The sequence below is a fragment of the Camarhynchus parvulus genome, chromosome 1 (genome assembly GCF_901933205.1).
Source record: "Camarhynchus parvulus chromosome 1, STF_HiC, whole genome shotgun sequence".
Classification (NCBI taxonomy): domain Eukaryota; kingdom Metazoa; phylum Chordata; class Aves; order Passeriformes; family Thraupidae; genus Camarhynchus; species Camarhynchus parvulus.
Window position 1 is genome coordinate 13,686,912 of NC_044571.1, and position 26,392 is coordinate 13,713,303.

Consider the following 26,392-nt stretch of genomic DNA (forward strand, 5'->3'; position numbering starts at 1 on the left):
CAGCTGCCTCTCCCCTTCATTTTACAGCATCTTTGGAGAGGTGAACACAACCTGCAGAGGAAACCCCAGTGATGGCACCGTGACTGTCATCCCCATCCTTGGTAGCCCAGGGCTTGAGGCCCCCACAAAGCCACAAGAGCAGCTCTGCCAACATGCCCAAAAGGCTGCTGCTTGTTCTGCTGCTCTCTGCACTAACAGGATCACCTCTCCTTGCCATGACTTTGCAGCCAGAAAAGTGTGGGGGAAGGTGAGGAAGTGCTTGTCCCAGCTGGGAAGGTGCAGCATTAGACATCAGCAGACTGATACCTTCTTTACCCTGCCCCAGCACAGTGGAATCAGGAGCCAATATTTTAATTCTTACTTCAAAGTGGAAGAAAGGAATGGTGCTTTTGCAGCCATTCTGATTCCACTGCTGAAAACCATCCCCAGCAGCAACTGAGTTGCTCTCGTGGATGCCAAGATGATGTATGGCTGTGCCAGATGGAAAATGGCAGCAGCAAACATAAGCCACAGGGACAAGTCCTCAAATCCTGACACCAGCTTTTGGACTTGACTCCCCTGAACCAAGTCAGTCTGGTGCACAAATATTCCTGCTTTGCTCTTTCCTGTTTATCCTTTCTGTAAGAAGTCAGTACCTGCAGCAGCTCTAAAGATTATTTATTCAACAGTCCTGCCTCAGGCAGGGAGAAGCTGAAACAGCAAATGGAGGCTCAGGACTTCCTAGCCAAGACATTTTTAATTACAGAATAAGCAAATTTCAAAGTCATTGAGCATAGGAGATAAACTATTTAATGGCACAGAGTCCACACCAAAACACTCCCAGACAGTACAAGGCTCCCTGTATCACCTGAGATGGATTTGGGTCTGTTTCCAGCAGTGCCTTGGCACCACTTGGGAGATGTGTAAGGAACATCCCTGGAGTGAGCTTACAGTGTGCAGCCCAGCCCAGAGGGGAGCCTTGTTCTGGTTCATGGCAAACCCCTGAGGAACAAGGCAGCCCCTGAACCAACACCAGACCTGTCAGCCCAGCAGGAAGGAAGGTTTGATGCTACAGTAAATCTCCTTGTAAAAGGGTACCAAACCATGATGGAAAGTCCCCTGTGTGATAGCACATAACTCCCTGACCTTCTTGTAAAACAGAGCTGAAAGTGAGGCACAAAATGGAGCCAGGGCTTTGCCTCTTGCATGGAGACACTTTCAAGTACCAAACTATCTTAAAAACTCCTCTTCTGACTGATTTTGACAAGAGATCTCTTTCCTCTCATAACACAATGTGTTCTCCACAAGCACACACACACACACAGGTGTTTTCTGCCCTTTCCAAAGGGAAGGTCTTTTCCTGGTGTAAGGAAGGGCAGCATTATCATTTCTAATCCAAATGGAAATCAAGGCCACTGCCTCATGGCTCTTCCTGAGGGGAGAAGAGACAGACAAAGACTGAAATAAAAATAACTGAAAGTTTGTGAAAAAAAACACAAAATAATTGTGTGTTACACAATTCCTCAGATGTGACACCTGAGCTCCCCTGCCCCAGCGGGTATTCATGGCCAGTTCCAACAGCTCTTTCACACCTGGTATCTCCATCTCCTTTTAGGTGCTCTCTTCAACAGCATCAATCCCTGCTTCAACAAGGAATGGGAAGTTCTGAGACAGATGAAGCAGGTTTGCCTTTCACATGAACATAATTTAATTTTTTTGATGTTTAACAGGATTAATGAAAACAAAAATGTTCCATTATCTCAAAGCAATTATTCCTGTGCCTAAGCACATGACAGCAGGAACACTCAAAGGGAAAATCCTCCCTGGTGGCATCAACCAGGCTGCATGTGCACATCAAGTCTCACACATATTTCAAATTCTAGAAACAGCTTTGTTAGAATAAATTACGTCCTCTTCAGCACACTTTGTGGTGTTTTTTAACCATAATTCCTGTGATTCTCTGATCATATTTCTCTACAAGCACTGGTTTTCCATAAAATAAAGTGTCTGTGAACTGCAAAGGCATCATCTGTGCAGTCAGAGCAGATTAATTATAACCTGCTCTTTACAAGTGACCAGTTCTGATTACCAACAGGGGATGTTATTTTAATGTTCTGCACACCATTCTGGGCTCCAGCTTTTTCATTTCCAAACTAACACATGAACCAGTAGGGATCCAGTTACTCTGCTACTTGGCCATACTTAAGCTAGTTTGTATCATCATCAGTTTAACAGTTAATGAGCTTTATTTTCACCAGTGTCTTGAGCTTGCACTTCTGTGGTATGTCATTAAAAGCCAAATGCCAAAACAAAACGGGAAAACTATCCCTTGGAGGAAATTTTAATTTGTTTCACTCATCCCCCCTTGGTTATCTAAAAGGCCTCTCACAAATGAGTGCATTTATTCTAGAAAAGCACCAGCCTAACATTTAAAATATTCATACTTGTTCACATATTCATATTCAAATATTCATACAATGTTCACATGCAAACAAAACTGCATAAAGCCATATCCTGTGTAAGAATTTTAAAAATGCCCTCAGAATAGCTGGTTTCCAAACTAAATATTCAAACAGCATCACAAGTCTTGGGTGGCTTGTTGTAATTTCCTTTTTCCTCCTCAAGAGAACCTTTTCTTCAAATGACCCCACAGCACAAACCTGGTACCACAGCCACAGAGAGAACATGAAGAACTGTTAGAAAGCCCACACACTCACAGTCTGTATCTTTTCCAGAAAGGAGAAAAGAAATAATGCTATGAGGTCAAACACCTCTATTCTGACACCTTTAAACTTCCACTAGGGAAAGTCAAATCAATTTGTCATTAAGAATGTAGAGCTAAACCACACAGGAGCTAATTAAAACTGAGCCATTATGCAATGAGTGGTGGTGGTACCATGCCATCAGCAGCACTGACTTTGGCCATTCTGACCTGACTGAAATTGCACCCACAGAGAACCACCCAAGACATGATCTTGCATGTTTTACTCAACTGTTTACCAAGAAGCCAAAAGCTGAGATGCATTATGTATTTCTGCACTAACAGCAAGACAAAATGCATTTCAAAAGAGCAGAATAAAGCCTAACTCCAGCCTCTTCACCCATCCCAAATGGCTATTTGTGAAATAGTTTGTGAGTGGCAGCTGTGTCCATTATAACCGGCAGGACCCAGCAGTTTTACACAGGCAGTTCTCAAGTGCTGCAGCACACTGACACAGACATCCACTCACTGAAGGACACCCAGCTCTGAAAACCAAGAAGGAAGATTTGTTCCCCTGGGGGGAAAACATCACCTTTAGTGCAACAGCAGAGAGAAACCAGCCCACAGCTGTGACTCACACCTGGCACACACAGAGCCACCTTCCTTTACCTGACCATGCCTCGAGTGCTGGGCCTCCACCACCCCAAGGACCCCTGCCAAGCATTCCATGCCCACAAAGAGATTTATTAACCAAATAACACTTTATTAACCACCTGGATCAGGCAAGGGAGGTGCTCAGGGGCAGCCACGCACACCCACAGGGCTGAGTCTGCCACGACAGCTCATGGCACAACGTGCAGCATCAGCTCCCACAACCACAAGCACTTCAATGAAACTCCTCTGAAAGTTTCCAAATACCAAGACAGTCAACATGGGACCTTGAAAACAGGAAGAACTGAAGCTTTCTTCTGAAAATGATCTTTTAAATCAGTGTATTTGCAGGTACCTGCACATTTATTAATTTCAGGAAAAGAATCCACACTGGCAGATCAAAATGGAAAATGGTTTTACAATGTTCAAGTGCTGGCTCCAGCTGCACTGGCAGAAGCAGTGATGTGCCTACTGCCTTTGGACTAGGAGACACATGAGGGGAGCAGCTTGGGCCAAAGAAATACAAAAATTAAGCAAGTCACTAGGACAGAAAAGAACTTTGGGATTGCTGTGGCACCATTTCTAAAGGCTGCTGCTCTCAGACAACACACAGCAGGCATTATTTACTACACTCCTTGTAACTCCCAGAGAAGACAGCACAAAAGCTTCAAGTACAAGCAGCCTCTGAGTTAGATCATGAATAAAAACTGATCTGACATTTTTTAAAAGTTTATTTTTTCCTATCAAGCATGCCTGACATGTTTTATATGTCTCACTTCATTTAAAAACTGTCTACTGCAAGACTTCTTTCCACTGAAAACAACAAATTAAAGTACTTAGTAAGTCTACAGCCATCTAAAAATTGTATAACAAGAAACGGATCCCTTATTACAAATTGTTCTCCCACATATGCCTGTGTCCTAAAGCCATAAATCTTCATTATACTGCTGCTGCAACTGTTTGCTTTATCTTCTACAGGCAGCAACTGTCAAATAGGCAGTACATGCTGACACATTTTGCAATTTTGAGCTACTTAATTAACTACTCAGCTCCTGTGAATACCCTGTCATGGGAAATGGTAAGCAGTGAGAAAGTACAACACACAGATTTCTTCTCAGCTGAAGTTTTAAAATAAATTCTTAATCTGAAAGAAAATTATCTCAGTTCTAGCAAAATTCTGGCCATCTGGAGCCTCATTTATTACTTAATAAGAACGCTAACGAGCCAAGTAAGACAGGTCCCCAAGCATTTTCCTGCTCTGGAACTGCTTGGTAACAAACTTTGGGTTTTTTCATTTTCTCGAATAACTTATGAATGCATATAAAATGTCATGGAATGCTGAAGAAATTTCAAGGTAGAAGCCTTGGGTGTTATATATCTGTTTATAACAGCTATTTTGGCTGTCAAAAACAATCTGAGAATTTTGGGAGATTTATATAGCAGGATAAAACCCAAACCCAAAAGCTGCTCATATGCTAAAATTCCTCTTGAACTCCCAAGTGAGCTGTCTGAGGGTGCTCCTCTGTAGGCATGTGAGAAATTGACCTCACACTGCCAAATCACAAACTGAGCTCCATATTGTGTGAAACCAAACCAGGCCCTTAAAAATGTCAACATGTAGTTTTTATGTAATTTTATTTGTCAAGCACTGAAAGAAAAAAGGAAAATAAGAGTATACACATACACAAGTCAAATACAAAGGTAACAGACTAGAAACAAGACAAGTATCATAAGATCCAAAAATAAATTTAAGATCTTGCCAAGTAAATCTCATGAAAAAATACCTTCTCACTCCTCCATTACAGGTTTAGTAGATTCAAACGATGCCACCTCAGAGGAAAGGCACCACAAGACCACTCTCCCTCGCTGATGCCAGGTGCAACACAGAGCAGCTCACCAGGAAGAGCTGTCCTGTCCCTGACCCTGGGGACAAAGGGATTTAACTTCCACCCGCATGACAAACTCATCGCAGCCAGTGCAGGCTCAGCACAGCTCCAGGGGAGGTGAGGCAGCCTGCAGCTCCCTGAGGACAATCCCTGCCAGAGCATCCAGGGCACTGCCTGGAACCTGCTCTGCCTGGTGTCACCTGCAGAGGGTGTGGATTTCAAAGGACTGTGTCCAACACCTCTTGGCAGTTTTCAGTTAAAAGGAAAAATTCAATAAAGAAATTAACACCAGAAGGACAATGTCAGAATTAGCATACACTCATCAATCCTTCTAGTACCACATGAAAACCCCTCCAGATTTAAGAAGCAAACAAGTTCACTATGCTGATTTCTGAGGACTTTTAAGGCAACATAATGTTTCAATTAAAGCACATGAACTTTAAATTTTCTTATTTATTTTTAATTAGAAAGCCACTTCAATTACACAAATCTTCATTGTTTCAAGTTAATATCAAACAGCCTGAGTCCTGATCCTGAGAACATTCATTTGAGTGGCATCCCTCTCATACACTGTTGACTCGTGCAAGTATTTGCAAGACTCAGCCCTGAAGACACTGCACAATTTATAGCTATGTTCCTCATTTGTGAACAAACTCAACCTCTGAAGTCAGTAACACATTGTTCTGTCATGTGCCATCATATTCTCTTAACTTCAGCAAAAACACATTTACATATGTGAATCCATAGACAGGTGTGGATGCCAGGAAGAAGCAAGGAAGAAAAACCACAGCAACCTGGAAACAAGCAAGGAAAGGGAACACTGTACAAAGGGGCATGTTATCCTCAAGATAAATACTAACACTGAACACTGAGGCTGTTTTCTACAGAATTATTTCCATGAATCTTGACCACGTTTGCAGCAACTCACACATAAGGATCTAGAGATACCCATTAATAAGGTGAGGAGGGGGGAAACCTCTTCCATGTCAATGAGGTCAAGATATCACCTTAAATACGATGTCTGGGTGGAGGTGAACAGGAGATTGCTCTAAAGATCACTCTTGCTCACTTTGTGGAGAAAGAGAACAGCTGTTTCAAAGCAAATGCTACTGAGGACAAAGAAAAGAATGCTACCCAGCTGTAGCAGTAAATGCAGCCTTTCATGGCCAAAAAGTAGCCTGAGTTTTCCAAGAACACTATAATTAATATCCATGTTCTTTAAGCATGTGCCAACGGACCTGCTTTAAACACTGCCCAAGAGGTAGCACAGACTGCAGCAGCACAAAGATTTCTCTGTGCTCTCTTAGGTCATCATAGTCAATTACACAGGCAAAGACTGCACCTGAGTTGCAAAAGAAGCATTTTGGTATCTTCTGAATTTTTCTCATCAAATGTGGACTCTGAAAGACCCCTTGTTGCCTTGAAACAAAGCCTAGAAAAGCAGGGAGCATACGTACACGATTTGGAGAGACTTCTATTAATATTAAACTAGGCAGAGGATTAATAAAATTACATTCAAGACACATACACCAGAAAAATGCACAATGGACAAAAAGTAAACTATTTGTTAGACTATGACATACAGAAGTTGTTTGTAAATTCTCAGGAAGAATCAAGGAGCAAACATCCCTTGTTCAGTTTGTTAATCATAAACACAACAGGTAAGGAACATTTTCACTGAAAACTTTTTTGTATTTCTGTGTCCTGTAGGTCAAGACAAGCAGGTTGCAATGACATCAGCAGGCCATAACTCTGAAATTCATAAAAATTATGTATCATCAGAAAGTTTGGAATTAACAGTCCCAAGATACTAAAACATAGTTATTATAAGAGATTCCAATCAAAGGTGGAAGTAACTTAAAAAAAAAAATCAGTATCTGTAATTAGACCAGCCATATTAAGAACCCATCCATGCTCATTTTTCAGGCACAGCTATTGAAAAGCCCTCTCCTAACTGAAGATCTGCTGTTGCTGTTCCTAAAACAGTTTTCAGACTAATACCCCTATGCAGAAACATGGCCTAAGGACAATGAGTGGGAACAACTGATTGCACACCTGGGATTGCCACTAAAGCACAGGCTGACTAAGCAGGATTGGAGAGAAGTTCTCTCTTGTATTCAAGAGAAGAAAAGCTCTCTCTCCTATTCATTGTAATGCTCCCATAAAGACCTTGGGGAACGGAAAGAAAATTAATTCTTTGTGCTCCAGCTGTTTTGAGGTGTTTGTACAAGCTCAGGGTTCTTGGAAATGGGTGTCATTTCAGGGGAGTTCAGTTTTCAGGTACTGGAGCACTCCAGTCCTGCAAGCAGCCAGTTGTTTTTGTGGATCAAGTGACATCACTAACACAGCACATCCTCCTCCACAGTAACTTCAGCTTTTGTTCACAGTTTCCATGGTTTACATCCCATGGCCTACACAGAAACAAGTCCAGTGTGTCAGCATCCTTCCTTTGCTTTCTGTTCCCTCTCCCCATCATGTATAAGGAGACAGCCAAAAACAAGTACGAGGTCAGGATTTACTACTTCAAAATACAATTTCTAACAAAAGCTGAAACTCAAGCTTCTTATGCAGACCACCCTATTCCTTGGAATGTTTTGGGTAATGTTCTAGAAAAAACTGACAACATACAACCAAGGAAATATTAATTTCATCACAGGTTTCTATCTTTAAGTAAAATCTCCTCTGCAATTACTATAAAACAGACACAACTTGAAATAATTTTAAAAACAGTATGAAGTTACAGGTGGAGGCAGAAGATAAATGACTGAATTTTAGTAGATGTGACTTGCAACCAGTGTTTCAGTCAAACCATTCCCCTGGTTTCTCCACAGCTGTACTGCTTGAATAACCAGCTGCCTTCTCTGCAGCAGTGCCTGCAAGGTGCTGCTCTGGAGGCCACACGTGTCACACCCTCACTGTGCCCTGCCAGGATCCTCTGGCCAGGGCCAAACTAGTCCAGTTTGGGATCAGGAGGGCCCCCATAAGCCCCCTCCTCTTCCTTCCCCTGGCAGAGGGGGGCTCTGAGGGCAGCACTGCCCAGCTGAGCACAGGGAGAGCCTTCAGCAGCTGCCCTGCTGCCCCTGATCCGAGGGAAGGGCAGCAGCCCATGGAGACAAGGAGCCAGTGCTCCATGGGCCTGATCCCATCCCTGTGTGAGGAACAGCCACGGGACCTCCAGCCCTGGGAGCTCAGCACTGGCACACAACTCTGGGAACTCACTGCAACAGGCAAGGCAAGAACTTCGACTGCTCAGAAGTGGGGCTCTATGGAGTTTATTGCTCAAAGCACTTTATAATCCTTCAATGAGATGTGCTATGAAGTGCAAAGTACTATTGTAAAGTCAAATTAAGATTCTTTTTCTTTTTTTTTAAATACCTAGGAATTTCTCAGCATTTCCCTAATAAATCAGTTCTTTATAAAAATAAATACTGGGAGGACAAAAGGGACAGTTCCCCCACAATTTTAGTAAACAAATTTCATTTTTCCATGCTAAAATCTCTATTATCTTTCCAAAAAATATCAAAACACTTAAGAGAAATTGAGGGTGCATCAGAGCTGCTTACAACTCATCTTCTTTATTGCCACAGCTAATGTATCACCAGAGCTTCTAAATTTCACAGGTTTTTCTGAAAGGCCATAGTATCAGAAACAGCATTTGGCAAAGACTTTGTGAAGAACAGTTTTGTAATAGTCAGCAACAACCCTTATGATAAATTTAAGGGGAAAATACTTGGATTTTTTTCATCTTTGATATTTTTTAACTTAAATCAGGTACTGGCCACATTTTGTCCCTCCCATTTCTACTGTATTTCCAGTTTCATGTACTTAGACCAATAACATGTTCCAAAGGCTGGTGTACAACATCTTTATATACACTACAAATTCAGATTACCAGACTGCAGTCAGACATTGAATGTATAAATAACTTTGCAAACTATTTACAAGTTTTAAACTAATCAGGTTTCAAACAACCAACACTCTTAAGGCAAATTCATTTGTATGACTGGCTGTCTGGCCTCTCAGCATTTCTCTCCCCTCCCCAATTCCCCTAAAATGATAAGCAAATAGGAACTTGAATTACCCCCTGCCCCTGTATTGACAGAATTTCTTGTATGAAGAGATGATCTAACTGCTTAGGAGCTTTCCTCAAAACAAGGAAAAATGCATAGAAATGCATTTCTGTGTCAAGAAAATCATTAAGTTGCATACCAAGGAGTGGAAGTCCTACCGTCTTATAACAACACAACTTTTGTATGCACATGACAAATGGCTTTGGGAATTTGGAGAAAACATCAGTTTAAAGCTGCACAACCCTTTTTAGAACTATGCATTTATAAACTCACTAGAGATAAGATCTGAAGAGCTCAAAGGGATTTTCTCTTAGGGGTGACACTGTGCAATACAAATGCTGCATGAAGCACACGTTTAACTATGTCAGAATTTTTCTCTTACACCATATTGCTGTGCAAGATACTATTCACCACTCAGGGTCTCTGCACATCTACCAATCCTTACACTGGAATAAGAATTGGCCACTTCAAATAGTATCTTTTTGTTACAACATTGTGTTCCTAAGTGCAATCACAGTGCAATCCCATTTTGTCAATGCATGACTGAAGCAACCAAGCATATTCTGGTGAAGTACACAGGATTCACATACCAAACGTGCTCAGTGCCTTCCTGCAAGTCCCAATCATCACTTTGTTCTTAGTATTTTTCAATGCCCTGATCAGGTCTTTGTTTGGAAGTAATTAGCTACTGTGGTTTGAAGGATTTTGGAACAAAGCAGAGACTTTATACTGAATGCAGAGGTCATCTCCAACAGAGACAAAAGGTGGCAAATTATCGATTAGCTTTGTATTTAGAAGCATCCCTTGGTTCACTGCTGGGATTGCTCCAGTCATCTGCTTCAGGTGTGGTCTTGTAGTGCCGCCATGCTGACTTATTAAAAACAGGAAGTCTTTCAAATGATTCACTTGAAAGGGCCTATGGAGAAACAAAAGCAAGGTTAGGTATCACTGGAGATACAGAGCAAGGTGATACTCTGGGAGTTCTACAGTTACAACTTCTGCACCCAACAAGTGTCACAGTTATCCCAGTGTTACATGTCACAGCACTACTTTGAAAATACTTGAGCTGCGACTAGTAGCTCTAGTTATACTCAAAGTCCCAGTCAAAGTTAAAAGAAAATAATAGCATTGAAAAATACTTCCCTTCTTTCCAGGGAGTGGTGTCTACACAGATGGCAAGAAAAAGAGTTTTGGTCAGAAACATTTTAGTGAGATTTGTCACTGACATAAAGCAGACAGCTACTCCAACACGTCCCCTCCCCAGTGCACTTGGGCTCTGCCAGCACACTGACCTGTTCAGTGCCCTGGGCCACCTTTTTCCTCTGAGAAAGGCCAGACAGTTTTCCTCCACACACACATGCAGAGGATCAAACCCATCAGAAGCAGAGGAGTCCACAACTCACTTGCTATATACAACAGGGTACAGTGATAGTGCCAAGCAAAAACCTACACAGCTATACACTCTGTTTAAACTCCCTGATGGAATTCAAGCACTGTCAACCATTAGCCCCCAAATAGCCTGGGCTGTCTCAAAAAATGACAACAGGATCAATACAGTCTATTGCATCAAGAACTGCATAGAATAGAACATATTTACTAGTCAGGAGTTGGCCAATAGCCTTGTCATTTCTATTGTGGCAAAACTCAGAATCAAAAAGCACTAACCAAAATTATCTCTTATCACAGTTCTTGGAAGATTCACTACTTATGACAGATTAACAAAATGCAACAATCCAACACAGGGACTGAAAAAAAAGCAAACTAACTAGTGTTAGTGCTAGATTACTATATATAATCTTGGAGTTTAGGATTTTATGTAACTGACTCAGGTAAAACTGTCAAAGATAGCAAAAAAAATTTGAAAACAAGCTGAAGAGTGAAGAGAACCTGCTACAAACAACCTGCACTGCATTACTAGTTTAAAAAAGGGTGAAATTCATACCTTCAAATAAATAACAGCATCTGAACCCACACCTTCCATTGAGTAGAGTTTAAGGTCACCTTGAAAGTACCTCGCGTACAGACGGGAAATTGGCAATCCATAGCCAAACCCAGCCTGCAAAAACAAGAGAACCAAAGTCAAAAGATGATGAAAAGTTAAAAAACGCAACAGATCTCTGCATTAATTTACAAAAGAGAGGATACCTAAATATCAGATTTGTATAAAATTATTTTTGAAGCTTTCCTTTATTTCTCAGCTTATACTCCAAGTGCCTTTTGAGCAAACTCCTTTTTTCCTGTGCATTAGTTTTTAGTACAAAAAGGGCTGAGTCCTTTGCAGGAAGTGCCTTGTCCATTTGCACTTTCTCAGAGGCAGGAAGGTGCAGCATACCAGACATGCTGCCAGCAACCAGCAAAGCAAACCAATGCTCTGCACAGCTTCCTCACTGCGAGGACCATTGCTGACCATTGCATTCTTTCTTTGGAAAAAATCAGAGTTTTGACAACATATTTTTTCTCCCCCAAGCCTGCAATCATTCTCTCAAATGTCTCCAGACTTAAGAGACTACACAAGAGAGCCAGAGACAACTCTTGTCAACTTCATCTGGGTCACACTGTTAAGTGACTGCTGATGCCCCAGTGCCACAGAGATCAGCAGAATCCTGCAGAGGAACACACAGACTGACAGAAGGCAAACGATCCTCTCTGTTTAACCAAAGATCAGGATTCCACAGCACTGAATGATCCCCTGAGGACTGAGATGGAGTACAGTCCACATAATTTTCAAAGCATAATGGACTTGATGGGTTAAAAGTTTAGATTTTAAATTGACAAAACTAATACTCATAACCATGCCTGCAACAAGATCAATCACATGGCACCTCTTCCAACCTTCTCTTGTCAATAAAGTTGTAAAAAAACCCTCCAAGTGTCTCTCACTGGAGCCAGGGAGTAAGATTTTGCTCAACACATGACTCTTTCAGATGACTGGCTGTATGCTCAGAACCACAGTGGCTGGTTATGCACCCAAATCCCATCTGAAATTTCCAGGACTATCCAGTGCAATAAAGGAACTGTTCCAAACACATAAGCATTTGGAAAAAAACCCCAAACATATACAAGGCAAGGTTGTATGGGTGGACTACAAAAAAATAGACATTTGAAGCTTTCAGAAGACCAATAAATTCATTCCACAATAATACTTCTACAAAAGCAACCTAACAGAAAGTGATAAACATGCCCTGAATTTTATAAACAAAGGTCTAAAATGATACAAAAAAGAGAATGCTAAGAAGAAGGATTTGCAAGCATTATGTACAGCTAAAATGTGGTATCACTTTATAGGAAATCCCTTGAGGGAAAAGTGAACATTAAAGAACTTGTACTATAGTGTCCATCACAAATTCTCTTGCTGTCATCTACTACAATATCTTTAGGCCATTTTCCCCTTGTTTTTACATAATTCTAAATTTAATATTAAATTGGTTTACAGTTGCTCATTTAGTTCTTCTGAGCAAAATAAGACACTGAAATGCCAAGTATGCCCTTTTCACACTGCTTGTCATAGCTATTAGTCTCCCTTAACAGAGTTAAAACAGTTGTTTAGCTGCACTTCTCCCAACATCATGTTCTGAATTTCTCAAAGAGAAATTTCATCTCCCACTAGAGACACATGCATCACTTTCAAACGCCTGGCCTTGAAACTTCAGAGATTTCTTTCTTAACCTCTAAAAAATTGATTTGGCTGTCTTAGAAAGAACAAAAAAACTTAAAAGCTGACTTCCCCCTCTAGAGACTGGACAATAAATACATTACAGAAATCATAAAGCACAGCAATCAAAAGGCAACCTGTGGACAGTCCATACCCCAAAGACCAACTCAAGTAAAGGGCAGTATCAAACAACACTGAAAACACTTTATACTTGCCTCACTCCAGAACTACCCCTCCTTAAAAGCCAACTTCTGTTAGTCTCCTGTTCCTTTATGCTCTGTGCTAGCCAATAACATCATTATTTCATAGAGCCCTCTTTCACACATCTCCTGTCAGCTCTCTGTGCACTGCCTTTAGGGTGCTGTCCAAACCAGGTAACTCACAAGAATTACAGACAAGAGACCCCAGATGGATATCTTGTTAAATCCTGGCCTTGCCAAGGGTCTATTTTACAAAAGACAATTAACAAGAGGTGCTTACTACATACATCTGTGCTTGACCTAGGGGACAGAACAGTCTGTGATAGCACACCTGCCTTGAGAAAGGAAAACTCCTTAGAGCAAATTTATCATTAAATGTTATGGTATGCATTAAACAAAAAGGAAGTTATTACATTTCTGTGTTACTAGCATCAACAGATTTTAATTAAAACTAATTTAAGCCACGTTTCTCCTACTATAAACAAATGCTGTCAGAGAGAGAACCATTAAATTCCTTAAGAAAACTTACTATCATTAAACATGACCATGTGTTTAATCTGTACTCTGTGCAGTGCACATGAACCTAAAACCCACTAGAATCTGAATGCTGCCATGGTAACAAGGTTTCTCAGCAGGATTTAAACAACATTTGCAATGACAGGGAGCAAAAATTTTCCCCAATCAAGAGAAGGATACCTCTCTTCCACTGCCCAATTCCATGAATGTTTCATAAACTAGACGGGGATCATATAACAACGTGAAAAAATGTTAGAACAGAAAAATATGTCTGTTTACACTTCACCCCAGCTTAGCTTAGAATATTACCTAAATCAAGGATGACACACTACCAAACTTCTGCAGCACTCTAATTCTTTACTGGCTTGGTCTTTGTCACTAAAGAGACTCCTTCTGCATGGACATCAAAGAGGATTATGTGGAACCTTTCTGCTGAAGGATTTTTATTTCCAGACTGACATACAAAGCACTGCATAATTGTTTTTAACTGGATCTGGGCCATAACACATAACATGTCAAACTTCACTGGTGAGTCCTTGTTAATGGCAAGATTTGGCACAGACTCAGAGTTTGACTTTTTTCTTTCTGCACACACATATAAATAACAGAGCTGAACAGCTTTTCTCAACTTTCAGTCTTGTGCAGGCATTGGTCAGACTCACAGGGCAAAAGCTGCCAGACTCACAAGAGAGGGGGATCCTTTGTAGGTTTGACTACAGTGACATAGACTGGGAAAGGATAATAAAGCCTGAAAATGGGATATAGAAGAATAGCAAAGATAAATGCCACAGAATCAAAGTAAGCAGTTTTGAAGATGAGGAAGTAAATATAGCAATGCATTGCTAAAGATGCACTGAAAAAAGGAAAAAAGAATTGTGTCAGTCCTAAGATGAACACATTTTACAATCAGAGCTACAAAGGAAGAGAGAGTTTAATAGTGAATACAACTGGTAATCAAGGTATAAGTTTATCCTGAGAACGAGTTTCAGGAAATCCTTGTAGACTGATAGGGTAAATTGCTGATCAAAAGTCAGAACAAAGGCAGATTATGCATCAAGAGAGATTCTACCATTTGTGACAAAGAAAAAAGCTTATATTTGAATTAAGGCCTGTTGCCTCTCACATTTAAGAAGATTTTCTATGAAAAAGCAGAAGTTTGAAACATGAGACTGAGATGTGCTGTAGAGGTAGGAGCTGTGAAGGATCAGGACCAAGTCAGTGCAGACACAGGACTGGGTTTCACACCTCCTACAGTGCAAAGGGGTAAACCCAGTGCAATGCACTGCCATGCCACAATGGTACCCACTGTGGACCAAGGCAGCACCACAAAGACTTTCTGCTCATAAGCTCAGAGGAACTTTACTACCTCTGAGTCACTCTGAAGTGACTTTACCCTCAGTTTACTGTTAAATATTTTATATCCAAAATAGTCATGTGGACAAGAGGGAACAGCCCCAAGCTGTGCCAGGGATGTTCAGGCTGGACATCAGGAAGAATTTCTTCACTGAAAGGATTGTCAAGCATTGAAACTGGCTGGCCAGGGAGGTACTGGAGTCAGTCACCATCCCTGGAAGCATTAGGAAATAACTGGATATGGCACTTGGTGCTGTGGCTAAATTCACATGGTGGTGCTTGGTCAAAGGCTGGACTCAGTCCTGGGAGGTCATTTCCATTCTTAATGATCCTGTGATTCCATACTCTGCCCCATTATCCATCTGAAGGCACCTGAAGCACAGAAGTATCAGCAGGGGAGAAAAAAACCCAACTACTTAGGAACATGCTAGATGAGAATGCTCCTGAGCAGGGAAAGGAAATTTCTTGAGAATCAACTTCTCAACAGGCTTAGAAATAAAGGATTGCATCAGCAGCAACAGACACCACAAGAGGCAAAATACAGTATCTGTATTAATGCACTTACTGAAACCAGTCAAGTGGAACAGTATACAATTTTTATCACAATGAGCCAATATGCAATTTAATAAAACAATTCAGAAATAGTATTTTAATATTTTTTTTAAATCATGCTTGCTAGAAGAATCTACACATTCACCACTGAAATAATTTCCCTGCCTAAAAGAAACTATGGGGAAGTATTTTTTTATTTGAAATATGGCCCTGATGCATCTGAGAAAGGAGTATCGCAGAAGATATTTCCAATTAAATAGGAATATACCAAATACGTTCATACCACATGCAGGATTTGGAATGTTTTTTGATGTGTTTAAGTCCATAACTTTGACAAAAATGATCTTCAAGCTTCAGTATAAGCTTGTGCATTGCCAGAAGGTGCTTCTCAAGTGTTGAGCAGTGTGGCCCAGCTTTTTAATTCATTTATGATAGTAAACTTAGATTAAGAGTAATTTATACATCAAAGAGGAGCTCATTAGGTCATTCACCTGCTCAGTAATATAGCACTAATGATCCTGCCCATTAACCTGTGAAAATACTGTGCTTGTGCAGATTTTTTATGCTTGTTTCCAAGAATGTAATGTCAAGACAAAACAAAGTAATTTTCTGTTCCACAGACTAAGTGATGATAACAGAATTCATTTTCTCCTCTTCTACCTGGAAAGACTTGCTAATGATAAAGCATTTTCTCAATGGAAAACCTGATCCAGCAGATTGCAGTGAAGGAAAATGTAAAATCAGAGTATTGCAAAGGGACATTTAAATACATATTGCAATTGCTTACCAAAGGCACAGCCCTCGAGGGCTCCAGACTGGGCCTGGGTGCTGTTGAGTACATGTAGTTAAACAATCTGTCTATTTTTCTTAGAGGTACACCTCCACCTTTGTCACTTATCTAAGGAATGAAAATTGAAGAGTTTTAAACATTAGGTTCTGAAAAAAACCCACAAAACATCAAGAAGCATTATCTAAATTACTTTAGAAATCAACTAAAGGAGCAGTTAGGGACTTTGGGGCTGTCTGGTTTGGAGAAAAGTAGGCTGGGAGTGACCTTGCCATGGGTCAGCTTCCTGAGGATGGGAACTGGGAGGGATGTGCTGATCTCATCTCCCTGGATCCACCAATGGGACAGTGGGAACAGTTCAAAGTTGCAGCATCAGGGGAGGTTCAGAGCGGACATCAGGAAGCATTTCTGTATGGGGAGGGCAGTGAAAGAGCAGAACAGGTTTCCTGGAGAGATGGTCAATGGCCCAGGTCTGTCAGTGACCAAGATGCATTTGGACACTGCCCCTAACAAACATGCTTTGGCTACTGGCCAGCCCTGAAGTGGTCAGGCAGTTGGACAAGATGCTCCTTGTAAGGTCCTTCCCAACTGAAAATATTCTGTTCTAATGAACATGAAGCAGGCAATACAATAATGAATTTGCTTTTTCAAATTAAAAGTCATTCTACTCTAAACCTAGCAGGTTTGCAATGTGTATTGGTTTTTAGGCATTTACCTTAATAGATAGATCTTCTTTCCCCAAAGTGACTAAGGTTTTGATCGATGGATAGGCTTCTTTCTTACCTTCATGCAATTCCACTGTGGCTCTCATTGAATTCTGCAGATAAAAGAAAACACAGTCTCTTTGATTCTAACTTTAACATTCAAGATTTTTCTGACAGGTTAGAACTTGAATTTATTTTGTAGCACCCACTCTGTCCTACAGTTGTGTACAAGATAGAAAAGCCTGTATTTAACACAAATTCAATGAATTGCCCAGTTAAATTTTTATATTACAACTTATTATACATACCTTTTTATTTATTTGATATAGTCAGAAAAAAGAAGGCAAGACCTTTATTTTTTTTCCTGTGTGAAATCAAGTAAATATATCCACAGAATGAGAACATCCTTCACCTCCACCATCACCACACCAACAGTGACATTCACCACAGAAAGCTAGTTTTGATTTCCTCAGCCTGGGTCATGTGTAAGTCACCATCTGTCCATCTGACTTCATGTTAGCAGAGTTTCCACTGCCAGTCCCAGTCCTTACAGCTACAACTTACTGGCTTCAGCCTGTTTAATGACTTGGACCAAAAACATAGTCACATGTACTGTACAAATTCTCATCTGTTCAGCTCCAAAACGAGTGTTACAAATGGCAAAATGGGAGAAGAGTTCAATGAACATAGTTGACAAATTTCAGAAATCAAACCCCAAAAACCAGTACTTTGAAAAAGTTTCTCTCTGGCCAAATACAAGTTTTCTTCTCAAGTTCTGGTGTTCAGCTGCACCACCTAGAGACCTCCCCTCTTCTTTCAAATGATATAACAGCTCTCACATGCTCCATTTGCACTCTTGTTCCAATTATTCAGAAAACACAAAACCAGAACAAAGCATGTCATCTACACTATTCAAAGATACAGGGCCTCTTTTCACAATAAAGACACTGATCCTAACCTCAAATAGATTAGGATCACTGGTCCTAGTCCTCAAATATGCAATAAAGAAGCAAGCTCATAAAAACTGCAAGGTTATGAATATTCCATCACAGCAAACCCAGACTGTCATGAGTGTTCTAAGTTAATCAAAAAAGCTACAAAAGTACAACAGGAGTAGTGGAAAACCAGGCAGTTTTTAAGTACATAGGTGCATAAGAGAGGGCTTAAGTTTGGCTTTTAAAAAAGTGAAAAGTGTTTGAAACTTAAGAATAAGCTTAAGAAAGGAAAACTGAAATAATATTTAAGAGCTGTAACTGAAAGGAATCACAATTTCAACAGCAATAGGGTCACAACCCCCACCCAAATATTAACAAGTGCAACCTACCTTGAATAATTCAAATAACATATGAAACAAATGAGAAGGTACATAGACTACTTGAATAGGCTTGTTTGGAGCTTTAGCTAAAAAAAAAAAAAGAGACAAAAAGGTCAATTTTTCTTTAGCACAGTATTTTGTAGCATTGCTGTTTACCAGAATAACACAAACGATGTAGGCACAGACAAGTATGGAAGCATGTTCTAATTCTCCCAGTGCAAAATTAGTTCCATGAAGTAAAACCATAAATTTTAGTCACTGCTATCACCTGAAAGAACACATGGTAATTATGATTTCAAATCCATCCAGTCAGCAGACTTTGTTTAGATACAAAACTTCACTAAGCAATGGTGGGTATCCTACAGTAATGTACCCTAACCAAGAAAACATTCCTATTTAAGCGGGAAACTTTCACATGCTCACATACTATTTAAGCATATTTGCTGCACAGAAAGATTCTTAAAGTAAAGAAAAACTCACTGTTTAAATATTCTAAAAATCAACTACATATTCTCCCTTCATTAAAACACACAAAATATAAGTATTCACAAAAAATTTTCAAATCTACTTCAAACAATATCTCAGCTTCCATATTCCAAGCCATCACTGAATTGTCTGTCCACTGCTGTCCCACTGTGAGTGCTCCAGCAGAGGGGTATGGCTTGGCACAGGTCTGAGTGCCAGAGTGCTCACTGACTGATTGGGCAGGAAATACTACAGCTGCATTTAATACATTTCAGGACAGTTTTGGGGCTGAAGATGAAATCATCCCTGAACATTCAAGTATCTACTGGCATTAAATTATGCAGTTACAGAGAGTCAGACTGAGCAGCAGTTCAGACTGAAGAGAAGTCTCAAACTGTCTGCTTCATAAAGTCCAGGAAGATTTAAATATGCACAAAGAACAGGACTGGAGTCAACTTCATTCCTTTTGGCACTGAAGGCTGGTAACAATCCCAGTAATTATTTTAAGAAACATGGTAATGAAAACTCCTAGGAAAAGGAGAAGACCAAAACAATGCTCTGCAAGGCAACTTGATATTTTATTCTGTTACTTTTGTCTGTCCATACTCCCATTCCCTTACGCTTCACTGAAACCAAGGCAAACTGACTCACACTTGTTTGAGGCACAGAGAGAGAAAATGAGTCATTGTTGCTCTTGCAAGGTGATTTGCAAAGCTGCTTTCCTCATGTTGATAATAAGCTGATTTAAAGAAAACACGTAATTCTTTATTCACTTTTTTTTTTTTTTTAACTCCAGCAACTTACTTTCTCTACTGCTGGATCTTTTTACTTATGCCTTCAGATGAATTTTGCATTGATTGATTCCTCTGCTGCAACACTCAGTACTTTTATCTCTAGAATCACTCAGTTTAAAAGGGGAAGATTGGGTCCTTTGTTTTTGGGAGAGATGGGTGGCAATGCATCATTGCTGACAGCATCACCTTCTGCAGAGGAATATTTCTACACTACTCAGTGGTACTTTGAGCAACACACATTCCAAGTATCACACTCTCCCACTGAGTGTTACCTATTTCTGAGACTTTTGCATTCTTCTGCTGAAGTTTGGAGCCATCTTAGTCTTATGTTCGGCTGCTGTCCAAAATCTGGCAGAGGATCACTCAGGAATTTTTTTTTTTTTAATTAAAAAAAAATAAGCTCCCTTTTGTTACTAAAATAATGAACAAAAAGCAGTCAATATGCTGACACAGCCTGTCTCATCAGTTTGGTGTCATCCAATTATCATCTCTGCAATCAACTTGAAACAGATTTCCATGTGAGAAGTTTACGATAGGATTTAAAGCATAGACTACTTAATAAAAATTCCAATTTTGCCATCTTACACAGAAGGGCTCACTACTGTGTTGAGAGTGCCAGTGGAATTCATGGATTTATAAGCATATTTTGGAATAAAACAAGTTTCAGCTGTGTTAGAAGATGAGAAGGCAGGCATGTTTCCTTGTCAGTTATGAGGAGTCTTGGTTTATTTTCTTTAAAGTGATAGTGAATTTAGCAGATAGAGCTCTGCTTTCAGCATAAAGAAGTACACATCATAATGATAAACTATAGTTCAGATGCCCACGTAGACACATTAGAACAAAAGTAACTGCATAGTTCAAATTATAACTTACAATTAAATAACAAAACTAGGAATCACAGATAGCAGAAACACATTTTCTTACACACATCAGTTAAATTAATTTCATAATTACCATTGAATTCTTCGACTTCCAGATCAGGTGCCACTGTATAGTACTGTTCACATAACATCTTAGCTGTCTCATAAGCATCTACAAAACAACAGAACAAACACTGATTTATCAAAATCTAGCCATGACCAGCAGTGTCCATCCTCCCTGTGAAGGACCACAAATAGAACACTCACTTGGAGCACCAGTTTACAAACATAAAGCTGGTATCCAATCTAATCCCTTTTTCTCTCTACACTCATAGCCCAGTTGTCAGGAAAGGGAAAACTCTATCTAAGGCTCTACAAAGAAAAGCACAGTACTGGAGAGAACCTATTTTTCTTCTTTGTTCAGGGCTTAAAAAATAGAAAGATGTAATCTTAGGCTGACCATAAAACCTACTTATTTTTTATTTTCTAATCACAATTTAATACTTGTTCTTTCCAGCTAAAACAAAACAGGATGACATTACAGCCACAAATTCAGGTTCTTCAAACAAAATGCTATTTACAGTACTTGATTTTCAAGGTCTCTTGGGGAAAAGCTGGAGAAGATTCTTCATTTCTTCTACTGAACCAAAAATGACTCCCCATGAAAATACCTTCCCATAGCCTAAATCAGGCTTTATGTATTGTTGAAAAACAGGTAGAAAGTTTAAGTAACCCTCTGTCACTGGAGGTGCCCTCTAAGGTTCAATACCAGGCAATATTGTTTAACTTCTCCATCAGTGACTACAGGAAGGGGCAGAGGCCTCCTCAGGGAGCTCACTGCAGACCCAGAGCTGGGAGGAGTGGCCAATCCCCCCGAGAGCTGGGCAGCCCTTCAGAAGGGCCTTGACAGGCTGGACAGAGGGGCACAGGAATGGTCTGGAATTCAGAAAAGGCAAATGCAGGGTCCTGCCCTGGGGAAGGACCAGCCCAGGCACCAGCACAGGCTGGGGTGCCCTGCTGGAAAGCAGCTCTGCAGAGAAGGGCCTGGGGGCCCCATGGACAATGAGCTGTCCATGAGCCAGCAGTGCCCTGGGGCCAAGAGGGCCAAGGGGATCCTGGGGTGCATCAGGGACAGCAGTGCCAGCAGGGCAGGGAGGGGATCCTGCCCCTCCACCCAGCCCCAGTGAGGTGTCTGGAGGGCTGTGTCCAGCTCTGGGCTCCTCAGCACAAGACAGACAGAGATTTCCTGGAGCAGGTCCAGTGCAGGGAAACAAGGATGGAGAGACTGGAACATCTCTCTTATGAGGAAAGTCTGAGGGAGCTGGGCCTGCTCAGCCTTGAGAAGAGACAACTGAGGGAAGCTCATCTCTGTTTTAAAGTGTCTGCAGGGGAGGTGCCAATAGGATGGAGCCTTTTGGAGGCTCTTTTCTGTGATGCTGAACAATAGGACCACAGGCAGAAATTGATGCACAGGAAGCTCCACCTGAACATGAGGAAGAACTTCTTCCCTCTGCAGGGAAGGAGCACTGGCACAAATTGCCCAGAGAGGGTGTGGAGTCTCCTTCACTGGAGATGTTCAAGAACCATCTGGGCACAATCCTGTGCCAGGTGCTCTGGGATGGCCCTGCTTGAGCAGGGAAGGAGGCTGGATCAATTGATTTGCTGTGCTCCCTTCCAACCTGACCCATTCATTCTGTAATTCTGTATTTGAAATATTTCTTATTGTTTTCTTAGCAAATCTGGGTCAAACAGTCTGAGTGCAGTCTAACATTTCATCTTCCTCTAAAAGGCAAGAGGTAGAGTCCTCTGGTAGAGTCCTATGACTGTGGAAGAGACTGAAGTTTAAAGCATGCTTCATGGCATGGATGGAGATTAAGTAGCAGTAGCAGTGAGAGATCTATTGGTAAATCTAAAATCCTGGCTCCAGAGAAAAACCTGAATTTGCTGTCAGCTCAAGTCTCATTGCAGGACAGTCAGCAAGACAGAGCCACCTCAGGCAGCACAGACACAGCACTTGGTGCAGCTGCTTGAAGCAAGATGTGGCTGCTTTAATCACTTCTACATTGTTTTGAAGGGCATACAGGGCTTAATAGCTGCCACATATAGTACCAAAATCAACATTTTAACTGATAAACTGCTCAGAATGCTGCCTGTGAACCAGAACATTTGGGAGCTAGCACAGCATACAGGACATAAATTAATCCTTCCACCAATTCTACATGGAAAAGGCCTAATCACCTTGACAGGACTATACATCCCCTGTCTTTAAGGCCATTTTGTTTCTCTGAAAGGCAACAATGGACATTGTTTGGTCAGTGGTGTGTATGATCTATTTCAGGTACTTGATTGAAAACTGGACTTAGCACCTTCTGACACTAAGCACTCCCCCATCAAAGGCAGCAACTGTGAATCTGATGATCAAAATTTATTCAAATATTGCTATTAGCAGGCAAAGCTAAATAAACAACTTGGCTGTAACACATAAAATGTTGGGGCCAAAGTGGAATAAGGTCAACCAAAAAAAAAAAAAAGCTGCTGAAAAAGGCCACCTTAAGAGCCAAGAAGAGCTAGAAAAAAAGCTGTAAAAAGCATTACAAAGTGAGCTATCATGCAGGTCAGACTTTGAGATAAGAAAGGTTTCCCTCTGACTTTACCAAAGGTTGAGAGAAAGTGAAGGGATAAAAACACATTGTACCCCACTCTGCAGCTGCACAAAGAGCAGCAAAGGACAGAGCCTGGAATTCTCTCCTACAGCAGGACCTGCATTTGCAAACAGACACACCCAGAGTGTGAACCTTCCATTGAGATGTTCCTGAAGCAGGAGGCATTGCCTCATGCCTCCTTGCTAACATTCTGAGAGCAGGTAAACATTCACAACACAGAGCAAACAGGACTTGCAGTGTGACTGTGCCAGGTCAGTCAGGTACAACCATCACATCCATGTCCTCTGCAGGAGACACAACAGGCTGTGTATGATCAGGTGACAGAGCAATGTGGAGTTTCACTGGGATACCTGCACACCTGAGGACATTTTACTAAAAGACCTAGCTAAACAAAATTGAAATTCCACTTACTCTTAGTTTTCTGTAATACCAGCATGTGATACAAAAGCAGTACATGAGAACTTGCTTCTAAGTTTTTCAGGAAGAAAACATCTAAAGTTTAACAAAACATTTAGACACTTCATCTGATATTTAAAAATACAGATTAAAGCTACTAAAAATAAAATTGTCTTCTTAGTTCTGTTAACAAACCAAAAGCTTCTCTCTTCTCAATAATGAAGACATTAGAAAGTCTCAATAAGCCCAGGGCTTTATTGTGAGCAGAACTTTCATCTAATAAAATAAGAAAAGAAGAAATGGATTTAAATCCCCTTCAATTTCTTTTATCTCAACAAAACATTTCTGAATATTTTAAGTTAGGGGATTTCAGTAACAAAAATATTAACTTCATCTTACCTTTAACCACCTCTGCCACATCACAATTAGGATCAATACTTCCAATATGTTTGGGATGAGCAGGATTAATATCTCCACCAAACAGAAGTGCTAAAATAAAAAAGAAATGGTAGTAAATTATTTATTACCCTTGATGCAGGCCAGAAAGTTGGAATCTGATGGCATCTGAGATTTAGTGGATACGGCATCATTTTGTAAAAAGATACTCCAGCAAATTGCCAGAATCCTCATTTAAGAAGACTACATGTCTAACTGCTGATCTTCCCTCCCTTTTTTTTTATTTTCAGTTTTTACAGTCAAGACTAGTTAAAACAGAATTCATGATGTAGGAGGGTTAAGGTGAAAACCTACATTTCAAAGCAGATTATCAAAAATTAGATAAAATTAAAATGTAAAGCACTCCATTCATACTGTTATGTCAGAACAGAAGCACTCACAACAATGAAAACATTACAGTAAAAAGGACTGTGGAACTGTAAGGCATCATTAGAAGCCTTTTACACTCACCTAAGGTGCAATTTCACAGCTGGCACAGAGGTCTCACTCACTCCTCTCCCTGGATCTCAGCTGTATGATCCCCCACTCCCTCTTTGTACAAGGGTCTGGTACTCACCAGACCCTTCACCAAGAGTTTAAAGAAAACTCCCAAAGAAGTAGAAAGGTTTTGTACTTTATTTCAGGAGTGATTTTCTGCCAATTTAGCAAGTTAGTGAGCTCTGACATGAAGCAGGTGCATCATCAGGTGAGCAAAAATCTAGCTCTGAAAGCTTTTCCTACCCGGGGCACAGCAAGCTCACACACTGGGCACTGTGTCCTGCAGAACAGTTCTGGAGGAAACAGTCTGCCAGGAATGTAGGAACAGAAATGCAGACCATGCAAAAACCTGGATTTCCATTCTGCTTTCCAATTATCCTTTGCTTCAGTGCTTCAAGATTAATATTTGCTATCACAGACAAACAACTAACACTGCTAACACACAGACACTATACAAGGTCAACTAAACTTTAAGCATCTACAAGCAGTTTTACGCCCAGAACAATTAAAGAGGAGGATCCACAGGAAAAGCTAGTTCAGTTCAATGAATCAAGTTCAATCTTTTGGGATTACTGCAAATTACAGTAGCACTCAGCCCAAAAATTGTATTAGGACAATGTTTGTACTTTATTGCTAGGACTCTTCTTTGAAAGCCTTTTAACTTGGTTTTATGTCTCTCACTTCTCTGCCCAGGCGCAAGTAAAGAAAAAGCTGTACATTTATCTCATTTTCTGTGCTTTGCCACATTCAAGTTATCTGTACACAGGCAGCAAGGCATTTGTTAGTCACATGAAAGGCTACTGGAAAGACACTCAGCTTGTAGTAAAACACCTCATACTCCAGCATCTGCATTATCTGAAGCATACAACAATTTCTAAGGGCTCAGAAAAGCAAAACCCTGAGCAGAGAATGAAGCTCTAGAGCTAAAAGGCACAAGACACACTAAAGCAGATCAGAAGACTGTCCTTAACTTTACACAGATCACTTTCTGCATGGTTGCACATACTGGTTAATAGGAGCTGTGCAAGTAACTCCCTTCACTCTGTAATATGAATATAAAAAAAGTGAGTTTATTAGTAACAACAAATGAAACAGAACCTAATGACAAAGGATGACTAATTCCAGCATTTATCCATAAATAGGAAGTAAGGGAAGACAAGATGTAATTTAAAACTTCAGTTAGAAATACTCAACACCTTTAGAAGGCAAGAAAGTCTAGCTAACTTGCTGGAAAAAACAGTATGTATAGTACATAACCTATTCAAAATGTATGGCATCTTTGCATTTCATTATGAAATAAATATGAGCTCTACAAACTATGTTGAAAGCTTTGTGAACAGGAAGATACAGCTACTCTACTACTACCTAAAATACTTCACGTATCACTTCACAAGCCACCTCAGCCAGTAAGACTAAAAAGCAACAGCCACACTAACAAAGACTGACAGCTCTAAAAGAAAGCACACTGGTGTTTTGGATTCATTTCTGATCATTGCAAAGTACCAAATTACCCAGCTGCCAGTATCTCTTTTGCCACAACTAGCACAGAATAGTCATGAGTAAGGAAAAAAAAATACAAAACAAAGCTTCATCTTCAGGTTTACAAGCAATAACTGAGTTTCCAAGGAAGAGAAAAGCAATTACTTACTGTGCTGGTTAATAAGCATACGGAAAGAGATGCGGTTGGTGTAGAATCTATCTAGGAAATACTGGATGTTACTGCTAACAAATGGATCAAAGCCATATTTTTCCTTGTACTCAATCACCCCTTGTGCCATGGTTGGAACCACGTCATTGTGTCTGTTCCTGACTTTAATTAAAACATCTAAAAAGCTGGAGGAAACAAAATTAGAAACAGATTATTAGAAATAAAATTAAACTCAACAGCATAACCATATTATCTCTTTACTATGCC

The 26,392-nt window shown here is 40.4% G+C and overlaps 1 protein-coding gene across 1 annotated transcript in view; it reads right to left on the reverse strand.

The window, feature by feature from the left end:
* Nucleotides 1-8,473: 8,473 nt before the first annotated feature.
* The window catches only part of PDK3 (pyruvate dehydrogenase kinase 3), a 51,478-nt gene continuing 33,559 nt past the window's right edge, over nucleotides 8,474-26,392 (reverse strand). The window contains exons 4-11 of the mRNA XM_030943169.1: nucleotides 26,126-26,310; nucleotides 23,944-24,033; nucleotides 20,580-20,657; nucleotides 18,376-18,452; nucleotides 17,063-17,164; nucleotides 16,348-16,458; nucleotides 11,230-11,343; nucleotides 8,474-10,203 (exon numbers count right to left, since the gene is read on the reverse strand). Of these exons, the coding sequence (XP_030799029.1) occupies nucleotides 10,060-10,203; nucleotides 11,230-11,343; nucleotides 16,348-16,458; nucleotides 17,063-17,164; nucleotides 18,376-18,452; nucleotides 20,580-20,657; nucleotides 23,944-24,033; nucleotides 26,126-26,310 (901 nt within the window). The 3' untranslated portion in view covers nucleotides 8,474-10,059. The remainder of the gene's footprint in view (nucleotides 10,204-11,229; nucleotides 11,344-16,347; nucleotides 16,459-17,062; nucleotides 17,165-18,375; nucleotides 18,453-20,579; nucleotides 20,658-23,943; nucleotides 24,034-26,125; nucleotides 26,311-26,392) is intronic.